We start from the raw sequence: 26,488 nt of genomic DNA on the forward strand, positions 1-26,488 counted from the left end.
GTGGCCATTCACAAACTGAGTTTGGATGATGAAGCCTTCCTTGCACTGTACTGGAAGGTCCTGGATCCTCCTCAAGTACCAAAGAGTCAAACCTGGTTGTACTCCTCCTCTTTCTGCAAGCAGGCAGGGCAAGGCAAGGCAAGGCAAGGGGAACAGAACACCTTGCAGGAAAATGGTCATGGAAGTCTGCTCTTAGGTGGACTTCTCCACACTTCTTACTAGTGTTTTGTGGAGTGAATTTTGTCAGATACTACATACCATGCCCACACAAGGGCAAAGTCCGGTAATTTGTTATCTGAAAAGCAGTCAAAGAATGCATGTATCAACATATGTATACGCAATTACTCATTTATTTCTCCCAAGTGCATCTAAATGCTTGGAGTCATTGCTTAAGAAAGAGGAGCTGGCTGGACTAGAAGATTTCAAGAAGTCCCTTTCCAATCTCAATGATTCTGTGGTTGCAGATTCTTGTTATTGCTAGCAACCACTGTGAAAGTCTGATAACATGGTGCAGTGTGGATAAAAAAAGAAAATCCGAATCACACACTGACATCTGGACATCTCTGTCATTTTGAAAAACTGTGGAGGCACATGAAGCCACTGCTTACCAAAGCACACGATCAGGTGTCAGTATGAAGCAGTACAGAAGCTCTGCCACACAGACCAGCATGAACTGAGTATGTAAGACGCCAGAGAAGCTTCTGGGAGACCTCGGTCAGAATTTGTGGACTACCACCACTGACCTCACCTTTCAGAAAGGCTCTGCAGCGTTTCAATGCACAAGAGGATATGGATGTAGACGACGCACTGGGGCAGAGAGGTCTCCCTTGGTGGTGCTGAAGCACAAAGCGAGGAGCTGAAGCTCATGTCTCAAGAACTGAAGGTGAAGTGGCCTCCAGAACAAGAACATTTTATAACTAGGATTACCTGAGAAAGCAAGGATGAATCCTGAGCTTTCATGGAGGTGAGGAAAACCCCACATCACATTGGGGAGTTCCCAGTTAAAGTACCCTGTGCTTACTGGTGGAAAGAAAGGAAAGCAGCCTAGGCTGAGGATGCGTACCTAGACATAAACACATCTTGAAGGCCCAAAGTTGTTCCTGCTTTGAGACTTGTTGCACCCACAGAAGTCAGGGGCATTTTTTGCCCCCCTCTTTTCAGAAAGCAGGACTCGAGCTTCCTCAAGGCCAGAGCACTGGTCATCTCTCACCAGACAGAAGAGTCAGCCCCAGCGATGCAGCCAGCTCTGCTGAACAAGCCTGTGACTGACTGGGTGTAAGAGGATTCGCTGTGATGCCTGCTGCTGAGAAAGCTGAAGGTGAGCTCAGGTCCTCTACAGCCTGAGAGGAACACCTCAGGACCACACTAAAGGTCCTGTTATGATTAGAAAGAGTGGCTTGAAGGACCCATGAGACCGTGGTAAGACTGCATGGGAAGTAAGGAACCTAGGAAGAACACACCTTATATAATATATTAACAAACGTAAGCTCTGCGCCATTCTCTACGCTGGTAAACAAAATTATATTAGAATGTATTTTTATTAATGACACACAGACAGCACAGTCCAGTGAGCTGACACAGGTTAAACATAACAGCATTCAGCAAAGACAAGGCCAGGATCAGTGTCACTATGTGGCACAATTTTTTGTTACCAAATGAGGCAACCCAACCACTGAAAGGCAACCCATTTCCAGAACTGACAGCCACCTCCCCCACCAGCCTCTCAGTGTACCGCCCTGGCGAGAATCACCTTGAACAATTCACCTGCTTTGGAGTGTCCTTTCAATAGTCTCAGCACAAAGACACAGGTTTTTCACATTCTAATATAACAGTTACAGCCCAAAAGGTGTCAAGTGCACTGCTACTGTTTTACATCAAATACGTATCAACTGTCTCCTCCAAACAGCTCATCTTGGGAGGCCGTGCCTTTTAGAGTAACTCAGGTTGGAAGGGACCCATAAGGATCATCTAGTCCGACTCCCTGCTCCTGGCAGAACTACCTAAAAACTAAACCATATGACTGAGAGTGTCATCCAGATGCTCCCTGAACTCTGACAGGCTGGGTGCCGTGACCACTTCCCTGGGGAGCCTCTTCCAGGGACCGATCACCCTCTCAGTGAAGAACCTTTTCCTAAGGTCCAATCTGAACTCTTCTTTCCATTCTGGGGTATAAAAGGCATATTTCAAGCACAGCTCCCTGCCACGTTGGGGCTCCCAGCAGCTGTTCCTGCTAAAACAGTGGGAGGTGGCCCCAGCAGCAGATACCAAGACCACCCCTATGCCAAGGGGCAGCAGGGACTCTTGCCACAACAGTGAGATACACAGGTCTGATGGAACCTCCAGCACTGGAGTTTTAAACATTAACCACCAAACGCATCTGTTCTACTATAAAACATAACGCAACTAACTTTCAGTAACCAGCAAGCGCAGCTCCTCACCCGAAACCATCGCTTTTCTCATGATGTAAATTCCCAGTCGCATCATTCTCTTACCTTGCGTTTCGTTTCGTCGTCCTCTTCTACCCTGGCACCACCAGCATCACTGAGGACAGGACTCAGGAGAGGAGATGAACCCTGGCTGGCTGTGTTCAAGTTCACCTGAAACGTCGGGTTCAAGCCCCGGGGACTCTTCAGACTGAGGGAAGAGAGCTGAGGATGGTCCACTGGGAGGCCTGGGTGTGAAGAGAACGAGAAGATGGAGTGGAAAAGGAGAAAACGGTTTCAAAGATAGCATATCTAAGACTATTACCCACTGTTACTGTAAACCACAATTACAATCTCATATTGTTTTTTTTTTTTTTTTTTAAAAAAAAGCAAAATCAAGAAAAGAAGAAAAGGCATATGCATCCAAAGATTTAAGTGCGTATCTCAAAGCAAACTGAGTGTTCCCTGCAACCCAGCTGTTGCGTAAGGACAGACATCTTTACAACCATATTTAAGGGAAAGGATAAATTATTTAGTGTCTAGGAAAAAGAGCTCATATCCTGTTGGATTTTGTTGATTAGCAGCAGGGTTCGCAACCCAGGATTATACTGCAGTAACAAGAATACAGCTTTTAAATTTTCCTTTTTAAAGTAAGAATTGCTTTTCACCCCGGGGAAAAGCTAGGAGAAATCACTCTGCTGCTCTCCACTTCAGAAGATAAAGCTCAAAAATACATTCAGAAATCAGGGAATCTCCAATATTGTACCAATGGGAGAGGAAAACGCATTGCTAGACAAAAAGGGAGCATGCAAGAAATTTCATTCCTGGGTCTTCTAAATATATGAATGGAATAATTTACTGATGTCAAAGGAAAAAAATTTTGCAGCACTGAGTATTAATTGGATGGACACAATCCTCCTGCACAGCAAAACCTGTCCAAAGCAGGAATAACATGTACTGCTTTGCTTTAGATTACTAATGGTCAATTTTTATTATATTATTATTTAATTTGAGGACCCTGTAGAGATTTGACATGTAAGGCACCGTTAGAACGAATTTAAACCTATGAAGAGTAGCTGCTCTCCTCTCTTTTGCAGACTCCTGAGAAACAGCACAGAGACACCCCTCGGGGGTCCACAGGGAAAACAGCTGCTCCAGGAGCTCTGCTTTTTGGGACCGAGCGAAGGCAACAGACACTCCACTTCCTCACACTACGCCCACAAAATTCCTACCTAATCCCATCCCACCGTTTTTTTTTGGTTGTTTATTTTTTTTTTTTTGTCTGATCTTCCCTAAGATAACCAAGCTTTATCCAATCAGGCAACTCAATAGGTACGAAGCATTTGAGCATCTACAGCCTTCACCACACTGCTCAAACACTCAGCCATGCTCGCAGCCCTCCCTGGGCATGATCTCTCGTGTGCTACAGGCAGAGAGCAAGAGCCCAATCACCTGACTGAAGGCAAACAAAAATCGAGAGCAAAGCAAAAAACGGCTACTCATCAGTTCCCAGACTACTTAAAAATCATCCCAAAAGGTTTCTGAAAAAACCACCAGTCAGCCCCTGTGGATATCCAGTATCTCCCAACACAGACACAGGGCATGCGTGCTGGAGGAGAAGGAGTGAGGAGCTTTTTGATTCACTGCTGGCAGGAGCGGCTGCTGCTCTCTGGCTCAGGAAGCAAAACCACGGCAAGGCGCCCGGCAGCGTGACAATGGCGAGGGAGCCCGAGCGCGTATTTTCACATTGACAAATGCAGGAAGCTAAACAGTGCTGCACTCAGTCACCTGGAAGAGATTCAGCTCATCGAGGCCATGGAGTTAACTATTAATACACTAGTCAAGCACAGTCGTTCTGGTGCAGATTTTTGTTTCTGCCTGAGCATTTTCTTCATTCCCGCCCCTTTGAATATGAGCACAGGAAAGCAACGTCTGGCATTTGTTTCACCTATACGGGGACAGGAGTTTACAGGAAGTTCGCTTTTATATGTTAGGGATGCTGAAACAACAGCTTAAAACAAAGTAAGTTAGCAGCTTACAGGGGTAAGAAGCTTCTTTAAAATCTTGGAATTTAACATGATGTAGCAACATGTTCCAGAATTTGTAACCTGCACTGCTTCTGGACAGACTGAATGTGCAGACACGAGGGGAGCAAAGGGGATATAACTTGCTACAACCTCCACTGCTTGTCTATTTAAATCCAGTTGTTCCAGTCTTTATCACCTCCAACAGGAGAAGCTGGCCTTTAAATGAATTTCAAACACTTGCTCATTTGTATCTGACAGCAAGAACAACATCGCCTGAAGCCAGAGTGATTTATGAAAATGAGAGGCACGTTCAGCTCCTGGAGAAGCCTGAAACAACAAGCAGAAGCCAAGATGCTGAAGCACAGGGCTTCCCCTCTCCCCAGGCCTGGGAGGGGGCCAACCTACAGAAGGCATTTGCATCTTCGGGGGCAGGAGTGCCCTTCCCCTGCATGCCAATAGCTACAGGGGGACACCCTGAAGCCTGCTGTTTGTTTCCCTAAGATTAAAGCAATGAAGAATGCAGGAAGGAGCTGTGACAGATACAACTTGTAACTGGCTGTCAAACAGCAAATTCTGCAAAGGGACTTTGAGGTTAACACGACTTCCAAAATTTGGCTTTTCTAGAAATGACTATAAAATGTCATGGAGCAACTCAGGTTAGCTTTTTTTTGCTAACATTTGTTTAAATGTTTGATATAAACTCAAAATGACGGTGTATCTTGGCAGATGACGTTACAAGCGGGTACTGAAAGTTTCATTCTCGCAATCCAGCAGTGTTTCTCCAGCGGAGCAGCAAGGGGGGAGCTCCCAGTCAAGCAGGTAAGATTCTCTATTCTCCTGGGGAAGGATGGCAAAGGAAGAATCCATGAAACAGTCAGAGCAGCCACTGCCACTTCCAACAGCTGTTCAATATAGAAAATTCCTAATTAGGTAGAAGTATTGGTGCGACGATCAAAACGCATGAATGATTTCCTCAGACATCAAACCCTCGTGCACCAAGATCTTCCCTGCCCCACGGGCAGCAGCATCCTCCAGGTGTGTTAAAAAAGGACTATTCTTTAAGAGGGATGTTTCCATGTTTCAACATTCTGCGTGAAGTGGAAATTTGTTCTCTATGTGTAAGTTGCAACACAAACATTCCAAACTGGGAAGCCTCGCTGTAAGCAGCAGTCAGGGTTTCCATGCGGTGACATGGGTATTCAACGATGTAAACCAGACCCTCGCAGACACAACTGCGTTCTGTACGTGACAAATTTCTGCTTTCCCATCACATACAAATGCACTTAAATCAATGCAACATCAAAAACCATGTCAGTTCAGTATAATATTCCACGTACTCAAAGACCTTTAAGAATACTAATACTTCTTAATTACACTGCGTATTTATAACCATGTATCCTTAAGTAAACAAAACCACAGTTTTATAAAAAGACCAGCATGCATATAATTGAAAAAAAAAAATCAAGTCTAACAGTAAAGCATTGCAAAAGCACTGTAGTTTGCATAAACATAGCTATGCACTTCAGTGAGGATGCTAGTCTTATCTTTCACAGTTACTGTATAATACTGTCAAATTGGCTTGTTGCTGTTTATGCTGCCTCTTCCAGGTATAAAAATGCAAAAACCTCTATCTAATATATAAAACTATGACTTCATACAAAGTTTGTCCACTCTACTTTTTACTGAGAGGATCTTCAGTGTATACATATGTGAAGGTTCATACTCAAAAGAATTATGTTCAGAATATTACACAAAACTGGTTATGAGAAGTTCATTACAGGATTACAGAACAACCTTTAAGCCAGCTGCTGTAACCATGACCTTACCTTGTATTTTCTTCAAGAGTACTCGAATCCCATCCCCTCTCACTGACATTATTATAGTTAACATACAATTGTTTTGTTGTTTTGTTTTTTTTGCCCCCTGCTCAATACACCTACTTAGTGTCCAATAACCAAAAATCCATTCTTATTTGCCCTACTCATAGAAATACAGAAAAGATCTCTAACCTGTCAGGCATTTCATGGGGAATACACTTCTCTACCCCTTGCAGACTTCAGAGATGTGGGTAGTGAAGGAAAATTTTGCAAAACTACCACCCAATGTCAATCAGCACTGCCAGAGAAAGCAAGGAAGAAAGCACACAGCGGCCAGGTTTTAAGTCTGATTTGTCATTTACTACATTAGCATAAAGCAGTTTTGGTCCCACATTAGCGACAGCAGCAGGCAACATACTAGGGAGATGAAACCACCTTCCCAATCAAACTTCGAGAGCAAAAAGAAACTGATACATGAAAAATTACAACTATTTTCTGCAGAAAGAAAAAAAAAATGAGTAAGAGGAGAATAAGCTGTTCGATTACTTCCTTAAGCATAACACTAAATTTTATCATTTAAACCATCAGGAGCCTCTAAATTTCCGAAATCAGTTGTGCCTCTTCTCTAATAAACTACTAGAAGATGTCCATATATATACTAAGGCTTTTTTTTTTTTTTTTATGGTTATAAAACAAAATAAAACGAAGCATACTTATACGATAGTTAAGGGAGAAGAAATTTCATGCCTTTGAACTCCCAAAAAAAGGAAAGGAGGGGGAGGAATACTTAAAATTGTGTATCTGAGTTTTAATTGCAACTTCCATCTTAAAAGTGGCTCTGAAAAACTAGGATGCTAAACCCCAAGATCTCATTTTTCTGCGTGCCTTCAGAAGCATGTCAGCTGACATGCAGAAAAAGCTTTTGCCTTTCCCCCAGGGTGGGGGTATGGCAGCTCTGTCAGTACTGTGTACCATTAGAACTGCAAAACAAAATTCTGTTTCTTTTGTAACAAATCTGGTCTATGGGAAATATTCAGCTCCAGCAGGAACAAGGAGGTGGACGAGGTCTGATACAAAATCTGGACTAAGAAAAAAAAAAAAAAAAACAAAAAACAACAACATAAAAAAACCCTACTGCAGCCATAGTGACGCTAACTGAAAAGCTGAGAGTTTGATTTTCACATCTGAAATATCAAATCTAGGATCTGTCATACCTTACATTACCAAGATCACTGGCTATCTGTTGTTTCAGAAAGAGAGCAGCACACAGCTCTCAGCTCTGTGGGCTTTCCTCCCAGATTAATACAATTTTAAATGGTAAAAGCTCCCACTAGGGGACTAGGCCAGTCTATTACAATACAGGTTTTGCTAATTATATTAATATGGACTAGCTTTTACTAAAAGTTTGATAAGAAACAGACTTCATTTGGTTTACACTGAGACAAGCTTGATAAGATAATAAACTTTTGGCATCAATTCTCAGTTATTTTTCAGAGGATATTTCCATTCTTCAATCTAAACTCACTCTCTACACACAAAGCCAGATTTGAGTACAAAGCTTGACAAAACCAGAATGCAAGTATTGGTTCTGTAAGCTTTACGCTCGAATACTGAAAACAATTCAAAGACAGACAACAAAAATAGTATCCCAGTAACAAAGAGCATTATTGGATGTACTAAAAGTTATGTGAGGTTCAAATGTTAGCAGTTTGACTCCTGATCAGAAGGGAGTGCCCCTTGCACTTCACTGGTTGATTCCTTCTAAAGATATAACTTTATTATCACTTCTACTACTTCAAACAGATGAGATTCTTTTTACACTAAAGCACTGCAGTGGCTGACCAGAAGGCGATGGGAGCCTGCTCAGAGCCCCCTCCTGCCCAATGCCCTGCTGAACTCATCGCATGCACAGACCAAATTATTATGTCCAGAGTGAAAGTGTTCTGCAAGCTAATGTACTACAGCTGAAATATCCCAAATCTTCCTTATTCCTAAATATCACAACTAATACATTTTCCCCCTCCAAATTTTCCCTTTAAAATCATGAGAGATAGTTGGAAGACAGAGAATCTTGGGGAAAAAAAAAAAAAAAAATAAATCTGAGTGTATAAAAATTATCTAAGGGACTTTAAATCCAAAGATTTTTCTTATCCTCCAATGGGCAGAGATCACATTAAACATGAGAGCATGTTTATAGCACTTGGCACATGCCCCGGTGAAGCCGTGTGTACCCGTGAAGTTACACCTACACAGGATACTGCAGCAGGGGCCTAACTTTGGTCCCAGTTTTACAGTTACACCCAGGATCTGAAACAACCGCCCTTCTTTTACCACCTTCCCCCTCCTTGTAAAGGCTATCCTACTTGCAGGCAAGAACGAATGTGCATCTGCTGTTATAGACCGCAGATTGTAAACTTTTATACTCTCGCCACGTTAAACAGGAATCTCTTTATGCTGTCTTGACAGCTTTGATGTGTCCGTGCTCAAACTATGCCTTTTCACAAACCTCTGCTTGAAGCACTGCTGAAATGAACAGTTAGGGTTTCAACTTCAACTGCTTATTTATGTCAGGTACGTATTTTCCTTAAGTATACGTGAAATTGGTTTAAATTTGCAACAAAACCAATCAAAGCAAAGTTAATCAAATTCAACCCCTGTGATAAAATGATATAACGTGCTTCATTCTAAAATCTCCTGAGGTTCACAAGGAAGTCAGAGTCAATTCTGCCCAATAATTCCTCCTTGCTGAAAAGCAAAGTTTTTTGAGGCAGGTGTTTTCACTGTTTTATAACTCAGCAAACATAATAAGGAGAATAATTTTAAAAACAAATCATCGTGTCAAACTAGCCCAGAAACCTGCTTAGTTTACTTATGCGAGTACTACTGACTTTTTTTAAGCAAATGGTTCAGGAAAAGAGGATTTACCCATACATTGGTCACAGACTCCTGAAGGAGAACTTTGAACCTAGAAAACATGCAATTGCCTCCATCTTACGTTTGTAATAAAGGACAGGCTTCCAATAAAAACAAATATACAGGAGAGTTCCAGGGACATACCCAGTTTAAAAGAAAATGTTTCCACAATAAACGTAATTCTTATAACGAAATCTGAACTTTCAGTCCCATTTGTATTCCAAGCAAAAGGTCTTCACAAAACAGTAATTTGAAAACCACACACCAATATTTGCCCCAGCTGTGATCTACTTTCAATAAAGGGGTACAGGAGGAAAACTGCCTGGAGAAATCTGTTAATAAAACTCTTAAATGCCTTGGCTAGGAGAACAAATATTTATTCTATTTCAAACACAAGGGTAGCAAAAAATAAAGCTAAAAAGCCCACGTTGTCATTTATATCAAAGTTTTCCTTATTTTATTGCATAAACAATTAAAATTATGAATTAGTACAAATCCGTAGGTTCATAACCGGCAATCTGAACAGACACAAAGGTATTAAAAATCCCAACATGTAATTCAAGAAAACATTTACCATATAAAAGATAAAGTTCAAGAGATCAATTAAGAAATTCCAGCCCTCTTTGCTTTCTTAACGTAATCCTTTCCTAAAGGAGTAGCACCTATTTCAGTGGGGAGTCACTCTCACCACGGCACGCGTATCCCTGCACATACTGATAAACGGGCATTTTGTGCTTCCCACCGACCTGCAGGGCTGGCACAAGCTGTGTCCTCGGCTGCCATCCGAGCCCTGCGCATTCAAGCAACAGCAGAATCTCGTGACTTTGGAAAATTTATCGCGACGCCTTCCCCACAAATCAGGTCCAATTAACCACGCTCCAGATTTGAAACCTGCAAAGCTACAGCCCACCTGGTGGACTAATCCTACGATGGTCCATGAGCAGATAATAAATTAAGTGGGTTTTAGGATACGTTTGGAACTGCAAAGTCTCCCCATATTCATACAGAGAGTGTATATGTATACCCATACATACACACATAGCATTTGTGACAAGTGCGATGTAAGAGCTCCTAAAAACTACAGGTTATGACAGCTGAAAGACTACACTGAAAATTGTATCACTCATTCAGTCAATACCTGATAATTATGGCTTAGAACGTTTTGCAAAATGACAATAATGGGAATGACTTACCGACAGATTTGCACCAAAAAGCATAAAATTATAATGACTTTTATTAGTGTCTCCATGAAATCTTACTCTTATAAAGATTTGCAACTAAACAAAAACTACCACCACCAAAAAAAACAACCAAGCAAAAAAACCCAACACCAAACCAAAACCAAGCCACCAACCAAAAAAAAAAAAAAAAAGAAAGAAAAAAAAAAAAATCCCTTAAACAAAATCACCTATGACCATAATACAAATATACACAGGAAAAAGGAGATCAATACTTGGTATTATCCGGCAACTCTGAAATTCACTGGAAATTAAATTGAAAGTTGAGAGCAGATCAATACATTGCTCTATTCCATCATAAAATAAAATATGATAAGTCCTGGGAAAGATACAGCATGTATTACTTGAATAATGAATGAATACTTTAAAATTACGAAGTCTACACATGATAGATAACACAGGATAGTAAAGTTTACCAAAAGTTGAACCAGGTGGTGGACAGGTCAGAGAATATTTCATGACCCGTGTTTTGTGCAAATTAAGAGTTCTAGTAACTGCAGACATGAAGATCACAAATGTTCTGATGTAGTGCTTTACATTTAATAAATGAGTTTAAGCATAGAATGGTTGTAAGTATACACATACAGGACTAGAGGTGCAGATTAAATTACCCATTGAAGACACACAATTCTTGGTGTCTTTTAGTCGCACGGCAACGTGCAAGCTGAGTACCACAAAGAGAGCTAAACCCATCAGCCTAACTCCTTTTGAAAAGCCGCTAATATTGACTTACTGTCTACGGCTGCATGTATTTGCTAAAACAGAGAAGTGGAAGGATGGAAAACAGCCCTAATTCCACTGAGAAGCAGGAATGACAGCTCTGGCATGCTCCCTCCGCTGAGCTACTGCTGCAACAGCTGCTGGATGCACAGTTTGGAGCATGAGAACAAACCTGGAAAAAACAGTGTTTTTCCATACTGGAAGAACAGTACTAAAACTTGTACATTGGCTAGAAATATGTGTACCTATATACGCCCCCCCTGGGTATCCCATAGATGGGGACAGAAAGCAAATATGAAAGAACGTACCTGGAGCAGTGACAGTGTCAGGGGGAGCAGAGGACAACCACCCACTTGGCATGGACAAGTGAAGGTTTGCACCTAGGCTTTCATCTGCTCCTACCACAGCTCCTCAAACGCTTTCTTCTCAAGCTGAGCATGCACGGGACAAAGATCTGGTTTTTTTCTATGTAATCTCCTCCTTTTCATGCCATGCAATTCCCGCAGCAGCTTCTGCTGCTCAGGGTCTGCAAGCATCCCAGCTCTCTTGGTTAGGTGGCTGGCACCACCTTCACACCTGCCAGCATGCTACTCACCTTCTTGAAAAGAAAACTTGTGTGCTCAGGGAAAAACCAGAAAAATCAGTACTGGGAACTAAGTTTTAGTAGTATCAACACTGTCAGAAGAAAACAAAACAAACCACAGGGAGCAACGCTGAAAGCTTAGCAGCATCGCTGGTACTCAGGCCACAACCACACTGCACAGAAGCTCACCAATTCCCTCACACTACCCAAAGACAAATGATATGGACAGAGAGTGGAAAGCCCTTCCTTCTCTCACCTTCTCCTGCCACCTCAGCAGACAGCTGGGGGAGAAGAGGATGCCTGGCATGGCTCTACTGCCCTAAAATAGCAACACAAAACTGGTGCTCAAGTTCACTGCGAGGCACAGAGCTGGCCCGTTCCCTTGAAGGCAGGCTATTTTTCTCTCCATCTCTATAGGAAAGTGAATTTGAACTTAACTCTCTGGATGAAATGAAGAAGAACATTTTCTCACAGCTTTCCTGCTATAATAATCTATTTATGAACTAAATTTTCTCTCTTCTGTGCCTATCTGGGAAACCACAAACAAACCAACAGACCTAAGCATGCAACTATATCCTCAGAGGTCATATAGCTTTGAAAATCAGAAAAACCCAGAAAGAAACCATGACAGCTGTACACTATCAGTTAGCAACAGCTAAGATATAACTAGTAGGCATCAGGGGCACAGGCAGCAGCACTGAAGTCTCACACAACCTGCAAGTACACCAGGGTGTGCACTCCCAGCAGGGGATACTGGCTTGTAGGTGCTGACCAGCACTGTCTTTGCGCAAGCATCCCCAATCCAGGTATAGAGAGGAGCCAGGTGATGTGAAGGATCAGTGTTACTGGTGACACCTGTAACTAAAACCTTCATCTGAACAGCTCCATACCCGGGAGCCTCACCCGTGGATCTACACATCTTGCTCTAAGCCAAAGGATCAAGATCCTACCATTCCTTTAGAAAACAAAAGGGGCATTACATTAAGACTCTTATTACTTTTTTTTTTTTTTTTTTAATTTTTATTAAATCCCTGAGATTTAAAAATTGCCAAAAACAGATCTGCATAGCTGCAAAATGCGAGAAGAAAAACACTGAAGACACCTTTTCAAACTAACCACGGTGCAAGAAAACATATTGGCAAGCCTCCTCTCAGGATTGCCAAGCATATTTCTTGAAAATACAGGCAGCTTTTTCCTAAGATCTTTTGAAAACCTAGAGAATTCAGTTGGATTTATTCCCATATTAAGTAATTCTAACACGTTTAGAGAGAATGCTTGTGATTGAGGCACAGAACATGAAACTGAGGCAGACATGGTTATATGTAAATAGCTGAATCCTGATTAATTTTTTAAAAGATCAAAGAAATTAACAGCCTTTCTCTAAATCTCTATCTACATTTTTGTCCTCGACTCTACCACCTGCAAGAGAGTTTGCAGACAGAATTCTGTCTTCTTTTTGGTTTTCTTCTTCCTTTTTAAGCATGTAGTTAGTTGTGGGAAAAAAAAAAACAGACAAACCACCTAAAAGTGCGCTTAAGACGTACCAGCTTTTGACACAACAGAAGAGCTCCTCCAAGTGCCTATTTAGAAATGTCACAATACACATCCATGGCATCATCTCCACAGGTATGAATAAAGTCACACAAAGAGCCAGAACACATACTCAACAGAAGAAGGAAAAACAAAACAAACCAAAACAAAAAAACAACAAACAAACAAAAAAAACAAACCAAAACAAAACCATATAGTACTTAAAAACAAAAAAAAAAAGAGCAATCAAACTGCTGTACATTCCTGTAGGTCCAAACTAGTATTTCGAACTAAATGTGCTCTGATTTCTGTGCTACTGGCAAAGGCAACATGTTTCTCATGGAACAACAGTGAGTCTACTCACAGTAACCACAACGTAAGAGCAAGTGCTGTGAAAAATAATCATACCTTGGTAAAAATTAAACTAGAAGAAACAGGGGACTAAAGGAGGTTTTACCTCCTCGTGTTCTACCATATGTAGAGAGAAATTCCATTAAGATTTAGTTATCAGAATTTTGAGACATAATAGTATTTTTTTAAATGTTTGAGTAAAGAATTAAGGTCTTTTAACAATATATCAAGACCACACCTAAGAAAACTGATAGGAATAATATTTACCATAAAGTTATGCTTGTAACTGTAGGCTGCTTCTTTTGGAGGTGTTGATTGTACTAGTACTACACTCCCTCTGCAAAAGGACTGAAAACTCAGTAACAGGGAACCCCAAAACCAAATGACCAAAGGAGATGATGCTTTCCATCACAAGGTTTCAGGTTGGGTGTGACGTATTTCACATTCTTGCTTGTACAAAAGCAAAATACTCTAAAAAATGCTATTACAAGCTGAAGCTCAGAATTTCATACCCCCCCCCCCCAGCCCATCAGATTGGCAGACAGGAAGGACATTTCACAACTTTTGCTGTTTCACCTCAATAAATGTTGCTAAATTAGATGTGAACAGTTCAGTAACTGTCTTTTCAATTACACTTTCAAACTTACAGATCAAATCTCATGTCCAAGTCACCTGACTAAAAAAAAAAAATTATAGAAGCACTGAAGCTCTGTTGTCCACAGTATACACTCCTTTTAACATCTCAATTTCTCAGAAGATTACGGTATTTTTCTGAATACAGCCCATATTTTAAAGAAAGAGTTAAAGCTATCACCAGGTTTACCACCACCTGTCTTTCACAGATAAAGGACACTTTTATGAATTAATTTGTAAGCAATTTTATGCAGAGTGATTAAATAAAGAAAAAGAAAATGAGATAAAACGCGATGGGGATTAAGTGCTTTTATAGTCTAGGCATCTATCTCCAAGCTGCTGCAAAGGAGAAGGGTACTTGTTTGTTGCTGGACTGCTGAAGGCACTTTGAAGTCAGAAAATACAATGATTGTCTTCACAGGAATTTTTGGCAACTGCTATTTTAATTTGATTGTGTGCACGTTCCCACTTCTGAACCATAACACAGGTTATTCTTCAAAGTATACTGCAGACATGTTGCATCGGTTGATATTTAAAAAAAACTTTCCTTCATAGTTGATTTGAAGATTGTTCATTTTTCTGATTGTGGAAACAAAAAAGCCACACCTGCAGCGCAGGAAAACAGCTAATTTACTGGATGCAGCCGCTTGCTAACAAGCATGTGCAAAAGTGACTGTTGCATTTGGGTGTTGGAGGAACAGCATATTATATCAGACTCTTACAGATACATTTATAGCCAAAGAAATCCTTCAATATACTGTAATTTGTGATGTCTGAATGAGCCACTTGATGATACTAACTTCTCTGGCATCAGTGGTTTTTCCTAAATGCAGTATTTTGCAAACATCATAGCCTATTATAACACATTCTGGATGCAGTGCGATGCATATAATGCAGCACCAAAGCTAGGATGCTTTGAGAGAAACTGAAGAGGTATGTGGAAAAAAAAAAATTTAAAAAAATCAACTACATTATGTGATTTAAAATCCAGCCACTGGATTAATTTTCTTGCTTGAAGTGACTGACATCACACCCTTTCGATACCTAAGCCTGAAGAGGACAGAGGGATTCATCAAAAAAGTCAAGAACCGGTCAATTGACATGTGCCTTCTCCGTCCAGTCTTCTTGCGTGAGATTTTTTAAATTATTCTGGAAGTCAAAAGCAAAGTTATCACCAGTGGCTTGAGCAAAAGGGTTACTAAAGAAAAGGTTTACATCCAGTGGCACAGCAGTTTCGGAGTCCCAGGAGTCCGTGTCTGTGCTGCTGGAGTCTTCTGTGGTGGTGGGCGGATAGCTCAGCTGTTCCAGCTGGTCAATAATGTCTGTGAACTGAAAGGCTGAGCTGGACTCAGAGCGCACGGAGCAGGCAGGGAAGTTCACCATGGAGCTGGCCTCCGAATGGTTCGCAGAGCTGTACGCGTGCAGGGAGGACGTGCCGTTCAGCGGCAAAGTGTTGAGGGAGCTGCTCTCGGAGCGGTTGTTGACGAGCGAACTCGTTTCGGACGGGCTGAGGAGGCTTTGCATTCGGCTTGCTTGGGCCTTCACCTCAAACAGCTCCGAGGTATCCGATGGTCGCTCATTGCCATTGAAATCACTCCCTTCTTCAAATTCAAACTCATCTTCCATATTCATATCTACTGCTTCGGTTGAGTACCTGTCAGGGCTTGACTGAGAAGAGACTGCATTTTGCTGAAGGGCATCTGTAGTTAAGCCGGGCAACTCTGACACATGCTTAGAGAAATCAGAGCCCTTTAACTCTAAACCACTGTAGACGTATGAAAATGCCTCAGAGCCCCCAGCAAAAAAGGAAATTTCTGCTGGGTCGTCATCAATGAATTCCTCTGACACCTGTAACTGTGAATTTGTCAATGTGAAAAGAGGGGCACCCCGACTGCCATGCTGATGCTCTTGCTCAGCAACAAAAACACCTGTGGTAAAGTCATCCTCATCATTGTCATTTTTACAAACAGCGACCCTGCTCTCCTTACTACTCCTCTCTACGTCTGGATCTAAACCACAACCGCTCTCAACAACAGGACAAGCAGGGTTACAGTTTCCTGCAACACTACCAAACCCAACACCTTGGAGCACGGGAGATCCAGGCTGCTGCATCAGTTTCCTCCCCGCTGCTTCTGCTGGCGCTGCAGTGGTTTTTTCTGGAACCCTCGTGTATGGTGCTCGGGGGTCCAAAGAGGAAGGGCTGGTTTCTGCAAAGATGGGCAGGACAGGAGTAGGAATGGCTGATGAGTGAACTGAGTGGAAGGGGGTGGCTGCTGAGGCAGGAGACCCTGGGGTTCTCAAGCCCTCAGTGAATGGGACACTCTAAAAAGAAAAAAGTAGAAACACAACAGGTAAAAAGATTTTTATAATACACATAACCAAATGCAACATACAGTTCCTGATGCAGAAAGAATACGTGCTTCAGAAGAGCTCACTTTACAGCAAACAAAACATTGCATACAGAAAGAGGTTCAGCAGCCCCAGTAAGAGCAAGATCTTTTTTCCCGAATTCTGACACCTGGATGGAAAATTAAATCCATGTATTTTATAGCCTCTGCTGAAAAAGCATCCACAAGGGAAAGTAACACAAAACAATGACAGCAAAATCCTGTGATGCTTCCTTAACCTCTCACATGTAAAGCAAGTGCATTCAGTGAAACACTTGTTTCTTGCCACTGATTAGTAGAAGGCACTATACAATGAACTCGGAACTTCCATAAAAAGCAGTTAGATAGTACCTGAAGACAAACTAATCCTCTGAAATAATAACATTCTGGTAAGTATGACATTTTCTTTTCAGCTAAGCTGAACTCTGAAACGGAAAATATTACTCACTTTACGCTCCATCGGCTACAGCTACAAAACTGATACCACCCACAAAAAGAAAAAAAAAAAACCGTGCATCAAGAACAAAGATCAAACAGTGAAAGCAATGCCAGACAAACAGTCGACTTGGATCACCTTTCCTCCACCCTGGATTCGGAAAGCTGTTTGTCAGCATCCCTGACTGCAGTATCGAGAGTGCTGCAGAACTGACCTGTTTCGGCACGTCTGTGTTCGAAGCGCGAGTGGACGCTCTGGCTTTGCTGTGCCTCCTGCGGAACAGAGAGGGTCCCTGTGAGCACCCAAGGCATGAATTAGCCTTAACTCCCTTCCCCATCCAGCTACTTCCATTCCAGTAGCCAACAGAAACATCTCAAGATGTATTTTGTCATGTTCTAACTAGCTCAGGATTTAAAAAGTCATGAGAGATGTAAATTAAACAATGCAGGAGTAAGAAACATACAGAAAATGGAATAAAGCAAGATCCAGATCATTCATACCACCGAAGGAGAACTCAAGAGCAACTTGGGGCAGAAGACTAGACTAAATAGCACACTTAACTTCTTCCTTTGTCATCAGTACAAACATCTAAAAATGAATGGCTTCAAAAACAGAATGAGTTAATCTGTAACAATTTTACAACTTACAGTTCAGTCAACCCTATAATTTATGGCATATAAAATTCTGTATGCTACACCCCAAAAAGTGGCATCCTGCATCACGCTTGTGGTTAAACTCATCCTATGTCAATAATTTACCAGAGAAATCAATCTTTCATACAGAAAAGGAGCTCAACTGGAGCCCAATACATTAGAAGTATTTATTAATAGCAGATTAATGCAAACATCTTAAAATTCCTGTTACGTTCCTACAGTCTTTCAGATGAAAGACTATGAAGTGTTTCCCACATGTAGACAGGATGGTATCATACCCAAGTAAATGACAATTTTATAATGAAAATGCATGTTCTTTATTTATTTATTTATATGTTTAGAAGCGAATGAGTATTTAAGGTCACAGTTTCAGACTTGCAGATCCCAAGTTCAGTTATGCCCTCTGCCACTGGCTACTTGCATAGCTACAGTGACATACAAACACGTCCTCACTGATTTCAGTGAATCTTTGAAACATACTGAACTTTTAGATGACTAAGTCACACACTGTCCGTGGACATTAAAATGCAATACTGAAACTATCCAAAGCTTCTTGACATCATCACTAAATTATAAATTTTTTTTAATTCTAGTTCAGCTACCTTAAATTTGAGGTAGACCTTAGTAACTGAGAAGTCAGCAAATGACCATGCCTCCAAACGTGATTTAGAAACACTGAAATTTAGGAAACAGAGGCACTGTGAAAGTCTTGACTACATTTCACCTGACAAAATTATTTGTACTTACCTTTCATATGGGGTTTTCTTCATCCCACTGTCCTTAATATAATCCACTAGTTGCTTCTGTGTGCGTCCACTGTGAACCCACAAAAGTACAAACATTATGAAATGCAGTGGATGAGAAATTACTTTACAGTACTTTTTCCTTTTGATCTAATTTTCTAAGATACAAGGAATTCAACTTTAATAAATCTGTTCTGTTTCACCCTACCTGTATCTGAATGATGACCCCCTGGTGAAGAACACTGCTTTGGCCTTTGGCTTTGGCTGATCAAAGAGCCTAAAAAACGTGTGATATTCAACACAGATTTTCCAGAAGTTTTTACACTCATCCCGACTTCCCAAAAGAAACTCCAATGTGTCTTGATATGGGCCCTGAGAATGAAATACAAAAGCTAAGTAGCACATAAAATGGTAATGGAAGAGAAAAGAAGAGTACAAATACATGCCAACAAAAAGGCTGAACTCCAGTGAGATGCAACATTTTGCTAAATCACTTCTCACGTACCTTAAAGCAATGGAAGTGATTCTGAATGCAGTTTAAATCACTGGATAGTTTTCAAAAAGTATTTGTTTACCTTGAAACTGCAAAAATGTTTAAAATACACTTGACTTTAGAAACACACTCAATATAATCCATCTTAAGAAATATGGATCATAAAGTTAGTAACTTGAGATAAATTAAAATATTCCATTGGAATAGTAGCAATTTAAAAATATTTTTTCCTTAGAAGTTCTGGTGCTTGCCTTACTTCCTGGCATCTAGACAAGACTGGAAAATACTGCGTATGTCAGAGTACAGTTACCACATGAAATTTCTGACGGTCTCTGTGAGATGCATTACTACACATGCAGACACCATGTCCTGCTTCAGCTTTCCTTGAAACAGTTAACTATATTATGTCCAAAGATTTCTTCTCCCCATTTTAATACAATCCTATGTTGGAACATAACCTAGTCATCCAGAGTGGAAGCAACAACTCTGATGACATCTGCAATCAAAACCATCTACTTTTAATCAGCCAGGCATGAAAAATAACACTTCTGCTATACAGACATACAGAAAAGATAAAGCTGTATCGAGAGTAATAACACAGTCCTTAAAATTAAGCTCCATCAATATAATCTCAGCCATCTACTCTTTCCTGAGGTGTATCAGGTTATTCTCGTTTGAATCAAGGGAGACTCTAGCAGATTTTTAATTTGAGCAGCATATATTCAAACAAGTTCCTGGAGGAAATAGTCATACAAAGAAATCACTGTTTGTATCAGCAGTGTACTGTAGCGTTCTTTTAAGGAGCTACAGCCAAAAGCACTCCCTAACATACTTTTACCTAAACAACAGAGATTTACTATTTCAATGCTTAAGTTACTTTAGTTAATTTTGACAATAATGGATCAGTGTTCATGAGTGTTAACCTCCATTTATATCTATGGGAAATACGAAACCACTTTTTCAGAGTAAAAGTACCAAGACAAGATGCATTAAATAATTGGGGTTTACTTTTTTCCTCCTATCTTACATTTACACACGTATGTGCCTATGCCAAGAATAAGCTAAGGCTGATACACAAAACCTAAAAATCTAAGACGACAGATTTAGAGAAAAGAAAGATTTTGACTTAAATGATGAAGCCAAGCCTACCCCACTGAAGCTGGTTTATAAAATTACAAAAACTCTAGAATTTTTCGTAATAAAATTAAGTATTATCTTTTTCAACACTGACCAGCCTACTGTTACAGCAAAACTTACACAGACCTCTGGGTGGAGTTTAATAAGGAATCTTTTCCTCTTGAAGCTTAGTTTACGGACCTTTGACCAGTTGAAGGTATTGATTTTCGTATTACCCTGAATTCAAATGACAACAGTTACAAGTTGGCAAAAGTTTCAGAAGAGCAGCAAACAAAATTCTATTGTGGGCATACAGACAGGTATATGGTTGGATTTTTATTTCTTGTGACAATACTTCCTTAGCAATTTTATCTTTCAGTATAGGGATAGCTGCTACAAGTGTGTGATGTCTGTCTATCTCCGCGTAGACACTAGAAAACTGGATGGAAAAGCATTGTTTCAACCCCATCAATATTCAGGATACTTTATGATATAAGCAAGATGAGGGCTTCATTTTATTTAACATGCTTTCCTTTTCCTCTACACACACTCCTCCAAGCCGATTTTTGTAATTTGGCAGTGCAATATACTGAGGAGTACTTGCCACATGCACAAGGGATCCTGCCAAACTCTCTCACTCACAAGCCTGCAATGTTATCCCAGCAAAAATACACTGTAACATTAAAACAAGTGAAACAAGCAAAATTCCAGGATTACAGACCTGCTCCAGGGCTGCACCAAGCGAATTGATTATTTTCTCTGAACACATATGTAGCTTTCAAACAGACAACAAAAACCTTTCTACTTCGGTGTCACTGTTAGTTTTTATGCTCTTCTCTCTGCACCAACAAGGGCAAGCTGCACCAAACAATATTTGGGGGGCTTAAATGACACTCCCTTGACCATAAAAATGTGCTAAGTTTTAAAACCATCAGAGACCTCTGAAATTCAAATTAGAGACTTACTACCAAGATGTGCTAACAGATAGACGCACGTACCCAGTCTGACCTCCCCGCCTTACCTGGAATACCAGCACACCCATGTGTGAAACAGCTAGATTAATTTTTGTGCCCTCACGGTCAGATGCAAGGTGAAATCTGATGCCATACATCTCCAGTTTCCGTGCAATTTCAAGCACTTGAAAGTCTGATTCAGCAGGAGTTTGACCCCTATAGCGAAGAAGAAAAATAAATGAAGTTTTAAAAACAATCTGACTCTACAATATTGCCAACACTGCAAATGCATTTAAGTCTTAATTCTGGCACTAAATGAGAATTTTGTATCTCATCTAGTTGGGCAGTTTCACCCCCAGTATTACACTGAAATTTTCATAACAGGAACAATATGCAATGGCAGACAACCAACCTAAAATGCATCCCACAGACAGAGGTACTGAAACAAATGTTAACTAGTTCAGTGTTTTTTCAGTTTAGAAACAATGAAGTCAAACAAATCAGAATTCAGTCCACAGTGCTCCTCTTTCTGCTTACTGTAAACACATTAATATTGACCAGATAAACAATGAGAGAGGGAAGAGCTGCATAGCCAGCATGGCAGAAACAAAGCAAATTGCAACAGAATGGCCCGTTTCAGGTAAGGTTTTAGGACTACATCAGAATTATTATGGTAGTAGTATCCCCTAGTCTTTGGCTGTATGATTCCCTCCTTGCCAAGGAATCCAGAGAAGGATTTTAAAAATGAAGTATCATCTGCTGTCGAAATGACATTGAAAACAGGAGGAGGATGCACACACATGGAGCACCTCCTTTTTGAGTGTGCACAAAGTCCGGGCAAGCAATCACTGACTCGGGCACGCACCAGTCACAGATTCAGCCTTCATTTATTTCTCTGCAAGCATGCTGAAGACAAACAACTGACATTTTGCTTCCCTGTAAAAACAGTCCTGCATCTTCTTTTTTCCCCCCTCCCCCCCCATTTTTCTCCACGAGGGGGAGTTTACTGGATTATAACGTTGGCTCTCAGGAACAGGAGGGGTGGCCACAGACCGTGGGTACAGGCTGGTCAGCGGAGCCAGCGCAGAGCAAACAGAGCACCCACGGGGCAGGAGAGGTGCAGCGCCTGAAATGCCTCTTGCCCAGGACACAGAAAGCAGAGCCGAGCTCTCATGACACCAAAACATGCGAGAGCCCAAGGCCCCAAAATATGGACCACCCCAAAAATACATAATTTCACAAGCCTTGAAATGATCTAGTGAAGCACTGGTGTGTATATTGATGAGATCTTTTCCCTACAAGTCGAAACTGTCTCTATCAGTTTGGGAGTCCTGACAGGTGATTTAGGATACTCCAAGACCAAGCAAATGCTGCCATGGGAATGAAAGACTTCTCGCTACTGAACGTACCCCAGTTAGGCTGCAAAGCAAAGAAGTCTTTATTACAAACACAAGCCCGTGACCTAAGGTAGTCTTTGAACTAAAAACATACTGCAAGACAACATTACTGCCCAACTTTAGGCGTAAGTGCTGTCCAGGAGAACCAGGTAAGGCAGGAGACCCTTCTGTTCCAACTCCACAGCGCAGGACCTGCTGGGGCACTAGGGCTGGTGAGGCTGCTTCAGCCACAGCTGTATAGAAGTGACTCCTGCAGCCCTACTGAAAATGATCAAAAATAATAAATATTACTTTACTTCCAAGCAAGTGCCACATGAGCTACCTACACCAGTGCATTGATCCAATTGTTTGTACAATGTCCAAGTTCTCTAGGATAAATGTAATGGTACAAGGAAGACGCAGGGGATAAAAATTGATTATTATTCTATTTACAACCAACTAGTGCTGAAGCCAGATTAGATTCCTGCACACACAAAGACAAATTTTTAAAATCCTGTTCTCCAAAAAATGGCCTTCCTTCCATAAATCTGTATTTCATTTCATTAAAACAGATGACAAACTATTTGTAGCCTGATCTATTTTCATGTACTATGTTGTGCCAACTACAACATCAGTACTAACTAAATTCTCCTTGCTACCCTGACACGGTCCTTAAAAATACCTCCCTTCTACATACCTATAGTCCTGTTTTAGATTAAAAAACCTTTTGCTCCATATAGATTTCTTTTAAATATAAGCTGAGAATATTAAAGTGAAAGTTTACTACATCTGAATTTATCAGAAACATAGATGATGACAATACACATTAACTGTATGTAGGCACAGTCCCTACAATTCAGAGTGCAATTACGAAACTTATTTAGTGTGCTAACATTTAAAAAATGGAAGTTGTTAGAAGAAACAATGCTTCTTTGATTCTTAGTAAAATGCTCCTTAGACTAAAACACACACATACACAAAAATGCACTGAGAAATTAAGCCTGTACGCACATACATCCGACGACAGGATTTCAACTGTATTCTATTGCCTTATTCATTCTGGAGGGGGAAAAAAAAAAAATAATCTAAAACACTACAACAGGAAATCCAAAGTTTATTTTGCCAACTGGAAAAGGCAGGGGATTCAGTGAAGTTCCTAACTTTACAAGTTCAGTCCATATTCCAATTTTATCCAAACATCCGTATTATATGCCTGTGTATGTATAAAGGGATTGTAAAGAACAAACACAGAGGAACAAAAATCTGCTTTCAAATGGGAAATGAAACACCAAACTACATAGAGAGTCTTGTAGTTGCATTTGTACCAGTGCTACTGCCACATGTACTTGTTATGTCTAAGAGCTTAAACCGTTAAAGCAGATTTCTCTTCCCCTTACTGGAATGAGTAATGCTGGAATAAGTGTTTTTATACTGACTTTGTTACTAGCATTTCTTCCACAGATTCTTTAACTGTATCAAAATAGCTGAAGCACCAGGGTTGATGTTATTAAACACATACAAGACAAAAAAGGTAGATCATAAGTATTAATTTTGGAAACAGCTTCCTAAGTTACAGTCTAAGAGCACTTTGTGTAACTCCCACCCACACTAATTCCTGCTATAATTCTTCTTGAATAGAGCAACGTTAAGTTGAAATGGTGAATGATGAAAGTGGTGCTTTGTCTTTTAAAGAGGATGCTGAGGATGCTAAGGTTGCCAGAGGTTGGGAAGGGGGGTTGAAAGGGAAGGGAAACAAAAATGAGGATAAAATGGCAAGTAGAAAATTGGAGGCATATAGTACTAAAAATTCTTCATAAACAGTTCAGTATAATGCAGAACCACTGTTATTTTACATTCTATTAGATATGATCTAATGATCTAGATATGATCTAAAGCACATCTTGGAAAGAATGGGGGGAAAAAAAAAAAAAAAAAGTAATAATTTTAAGAGTGTTCTCAGGCACACAACCTGTCTGTACCTACCAAAGAAGGAAGAGCCTTGAGTAGGGGAAGCCGGGAGCAGTGCTGGGCAGCTCACGCTGCGCCACGAACAGTTACAAGTGAGAAGCAGTTTCAGAGGAATTACCCTCAGATGTTCACTGCAGACCAAGCTGCACAGACCAGCCTGAATACAACCTGGTCTAATTTTGTTTATCCATTAAGCAGATAAATCTACTTAATCTTCCCCAGGTCAATGGGCAACAGACTATCTATTACAAGTATTTTCCAGCAAAACCTGCTGTCAGTGCAATAGGTTTTAGTGTAAAGGTTCGTTCCACACATCCACCTAGACAAATATTGGTAGTGTGTTAGAATATTCTCGTGGCAATCGAGATTTACTTAAAATAAATTTATTCAAAATAAATGCAGTTAAATGTTAGGTGATTTACAGAGCATTTAAAAGCAGTGATTAATACTGAACTTTAAAGATGAAGTGTCAAAATGCTGCATGTGTAGAAACTGTTTAGACTATGTATCAACCTAAAGCTATAATTTTTCTAATTCACACACAATTTAAAGAATTTAAATCATGGACAACTAGGCTAACAAGTTATGAAGGGACATGAGGGATATTAGTGAACGTAAATATAAATCTACCAAATCTGCTACTTCTTTAATGATTTATATATGTACACAGAAACAAAAAAAACACAGCCATCTGAACACAAGCGAATTATGTTACGTTTAATTCTGGTCTACACTCACCCTGCAGCAAGTATTCTACTCACGCTACTTGCAGGAAGGCAGTAAACACTGCATTTTGAGTGTGCTTGGGATGCCAGGATTTAACTGCATCACCACCAATACACCATCTTCAAAACAAACTTTTTTTTTTTCATAAACTATAGAAATAACATAAGTAAAGTCAATTCAGGCTCTTGTTGAAGCAACCAAGTAATGTGCTATACCAAAAATATAACTCATCCTGTTTACTGTTACCACATTTGCAAAGTTAAATACAAAACCCATATTCCTGTACTTGGGAAAGTAAAATAAAGTAATTGTAAACTCGAAAGAAAAAAATTGAAGGGTATACAACACAAAATAAGCTTTCAACTCCCATCTTTCTGACTACAACATTTTCAATATATATTATATTATTTCCTCTTCTAGGAGCTATGGTGAATCGATTAGGGGAAAAAAAAAAAAAAATCAAGCCACAACTTTCTCATGTGAAGAGACACTCCACAGCGTCATCCAAAGGAAACTGAGCACCCTCTGCAAAGGCATATGCATCCTCCTGCTCCCCCAGCTCATGCACAGAGCCAGAGGGCATCCTGCTGCAAGTCCAGCCCAAGAAAGTCACATTGATGCTCCCAGTTTGATACGACACAGAAACCCCCTGCAAGCTGGTGCACAAGTAAGTGTGTTGAAGGCAAAGCAAGGGCTGCAAAGAAGGAAAACTGAGGCAGGAAGAAGATGATGCAGCAGTGATCTGGAGATGAGCCATCCTGTCAGAAAGGGGGTTTCTCTCCTAGAGAAATCTCTGACAAAAGCAATCATCAGTGGAAGAAAATATCAGCCTGCTAAAGGTAAGCAGGGGTATAATAACTGAAAGAAATAAAAAATGAAAATAAACCACAAAAATAAAAATATGACACACAAGGATGATGAGAGAGAGAAGCATTTTGTCCGTTTAACCACACTGTGCATCTCCAGGAAGGAGACAAACACCCAAGGTCCATGCTCCCACTTGTTCCTTGGAACAGAAACGAGGAAAAATGTGTCTAAACTCTGAGAAAACATGGGACCTTCACAACTCCTACTAAAAATGGAAAGGGTGGCCAATACTCCCTGGGCAAGAAAAGAGAGAAGAGACATGTAAGGAAGTCATAGCTATTTTTAGGATTGCAGTGCTTCCAAAATTACATCTCTAACAAAAATTTTTCCAAAGGCGTAAGGGGATTTAAAACATGCATCCAAGGTACCCAGGTATCAGTAACATTCGACTGTAACCTTTTCTAACCACATGCCTCAGCTTTTAATCTTACCATGGCTTGAATGCACACTTCTAAAACATCACTTTAAAATAAGATTTACAATAATTTTAATAATATGGCTGTATTAGATGCAAGTCTCATTGAACCAATGAAAA

The 26,488-nt window shown here is 40.4% G+C and overlaps 1 protein-coding gene across 3 annotated transcripts in view; it reads right to left on the reverse strand.

Moving 5' to 3' along the window:
- The window catches only part of FARP2 (FERM, ARH/RhoGEF and pleckstrin domain protein 2), an 84,164-nt gene that overhangs the window by 19,900 nt on the left and 37,776 nt on the right, over nt 1-26,488 (reverse strand). For all 3 annotated transcript variants that reach the window (XM_042795661.1, XM_032992546.2, XM_032992545.2), the window contains 7 exons: nt 21,085-21,232; nt 20,211-20,300; nt 18,663-18,826; nt 18,459-18,527; nt 17,273-17,330; nt 16,317-16,557; nt 2,493-2,671 (listed from right to left, as the gene is read on the reverse strand). In XM_042795661.1, the coding sequence (XP_042651595.1) occupies nt 2,493-2,671; nt 16,317-16,557; nt 17,273-17,330; nt 18,459-18,527; nt 18,663-18,826; nt 20,211-20,300; nt 21,085-21,232 (949 nt within the window). The remainder of the gene's footprint in view (nt 1-2,492; nt 2,672-16,316; nt 16,558-17,272; nt 17,331-18,458; nt 18,528-18,662; nt 18,827-20,210; nt 20,301-21,084; nt 21,233-26,488) is intronic.

This window comes from Tyto alba, unplaced genomic scaffold (assembly GCF_018691265.1).
Source record: "Tyto alba isolate M040663 unplaced genomic scaffold, T.alba_DEE_v4.0 Super-Scaffold_10, whole genome shotgun sequence".
NCBI lineage: Eukaryota > Metazoa > Chordata > Aves > Strigiformes > Tytonidae > Tyto > Tyto alba.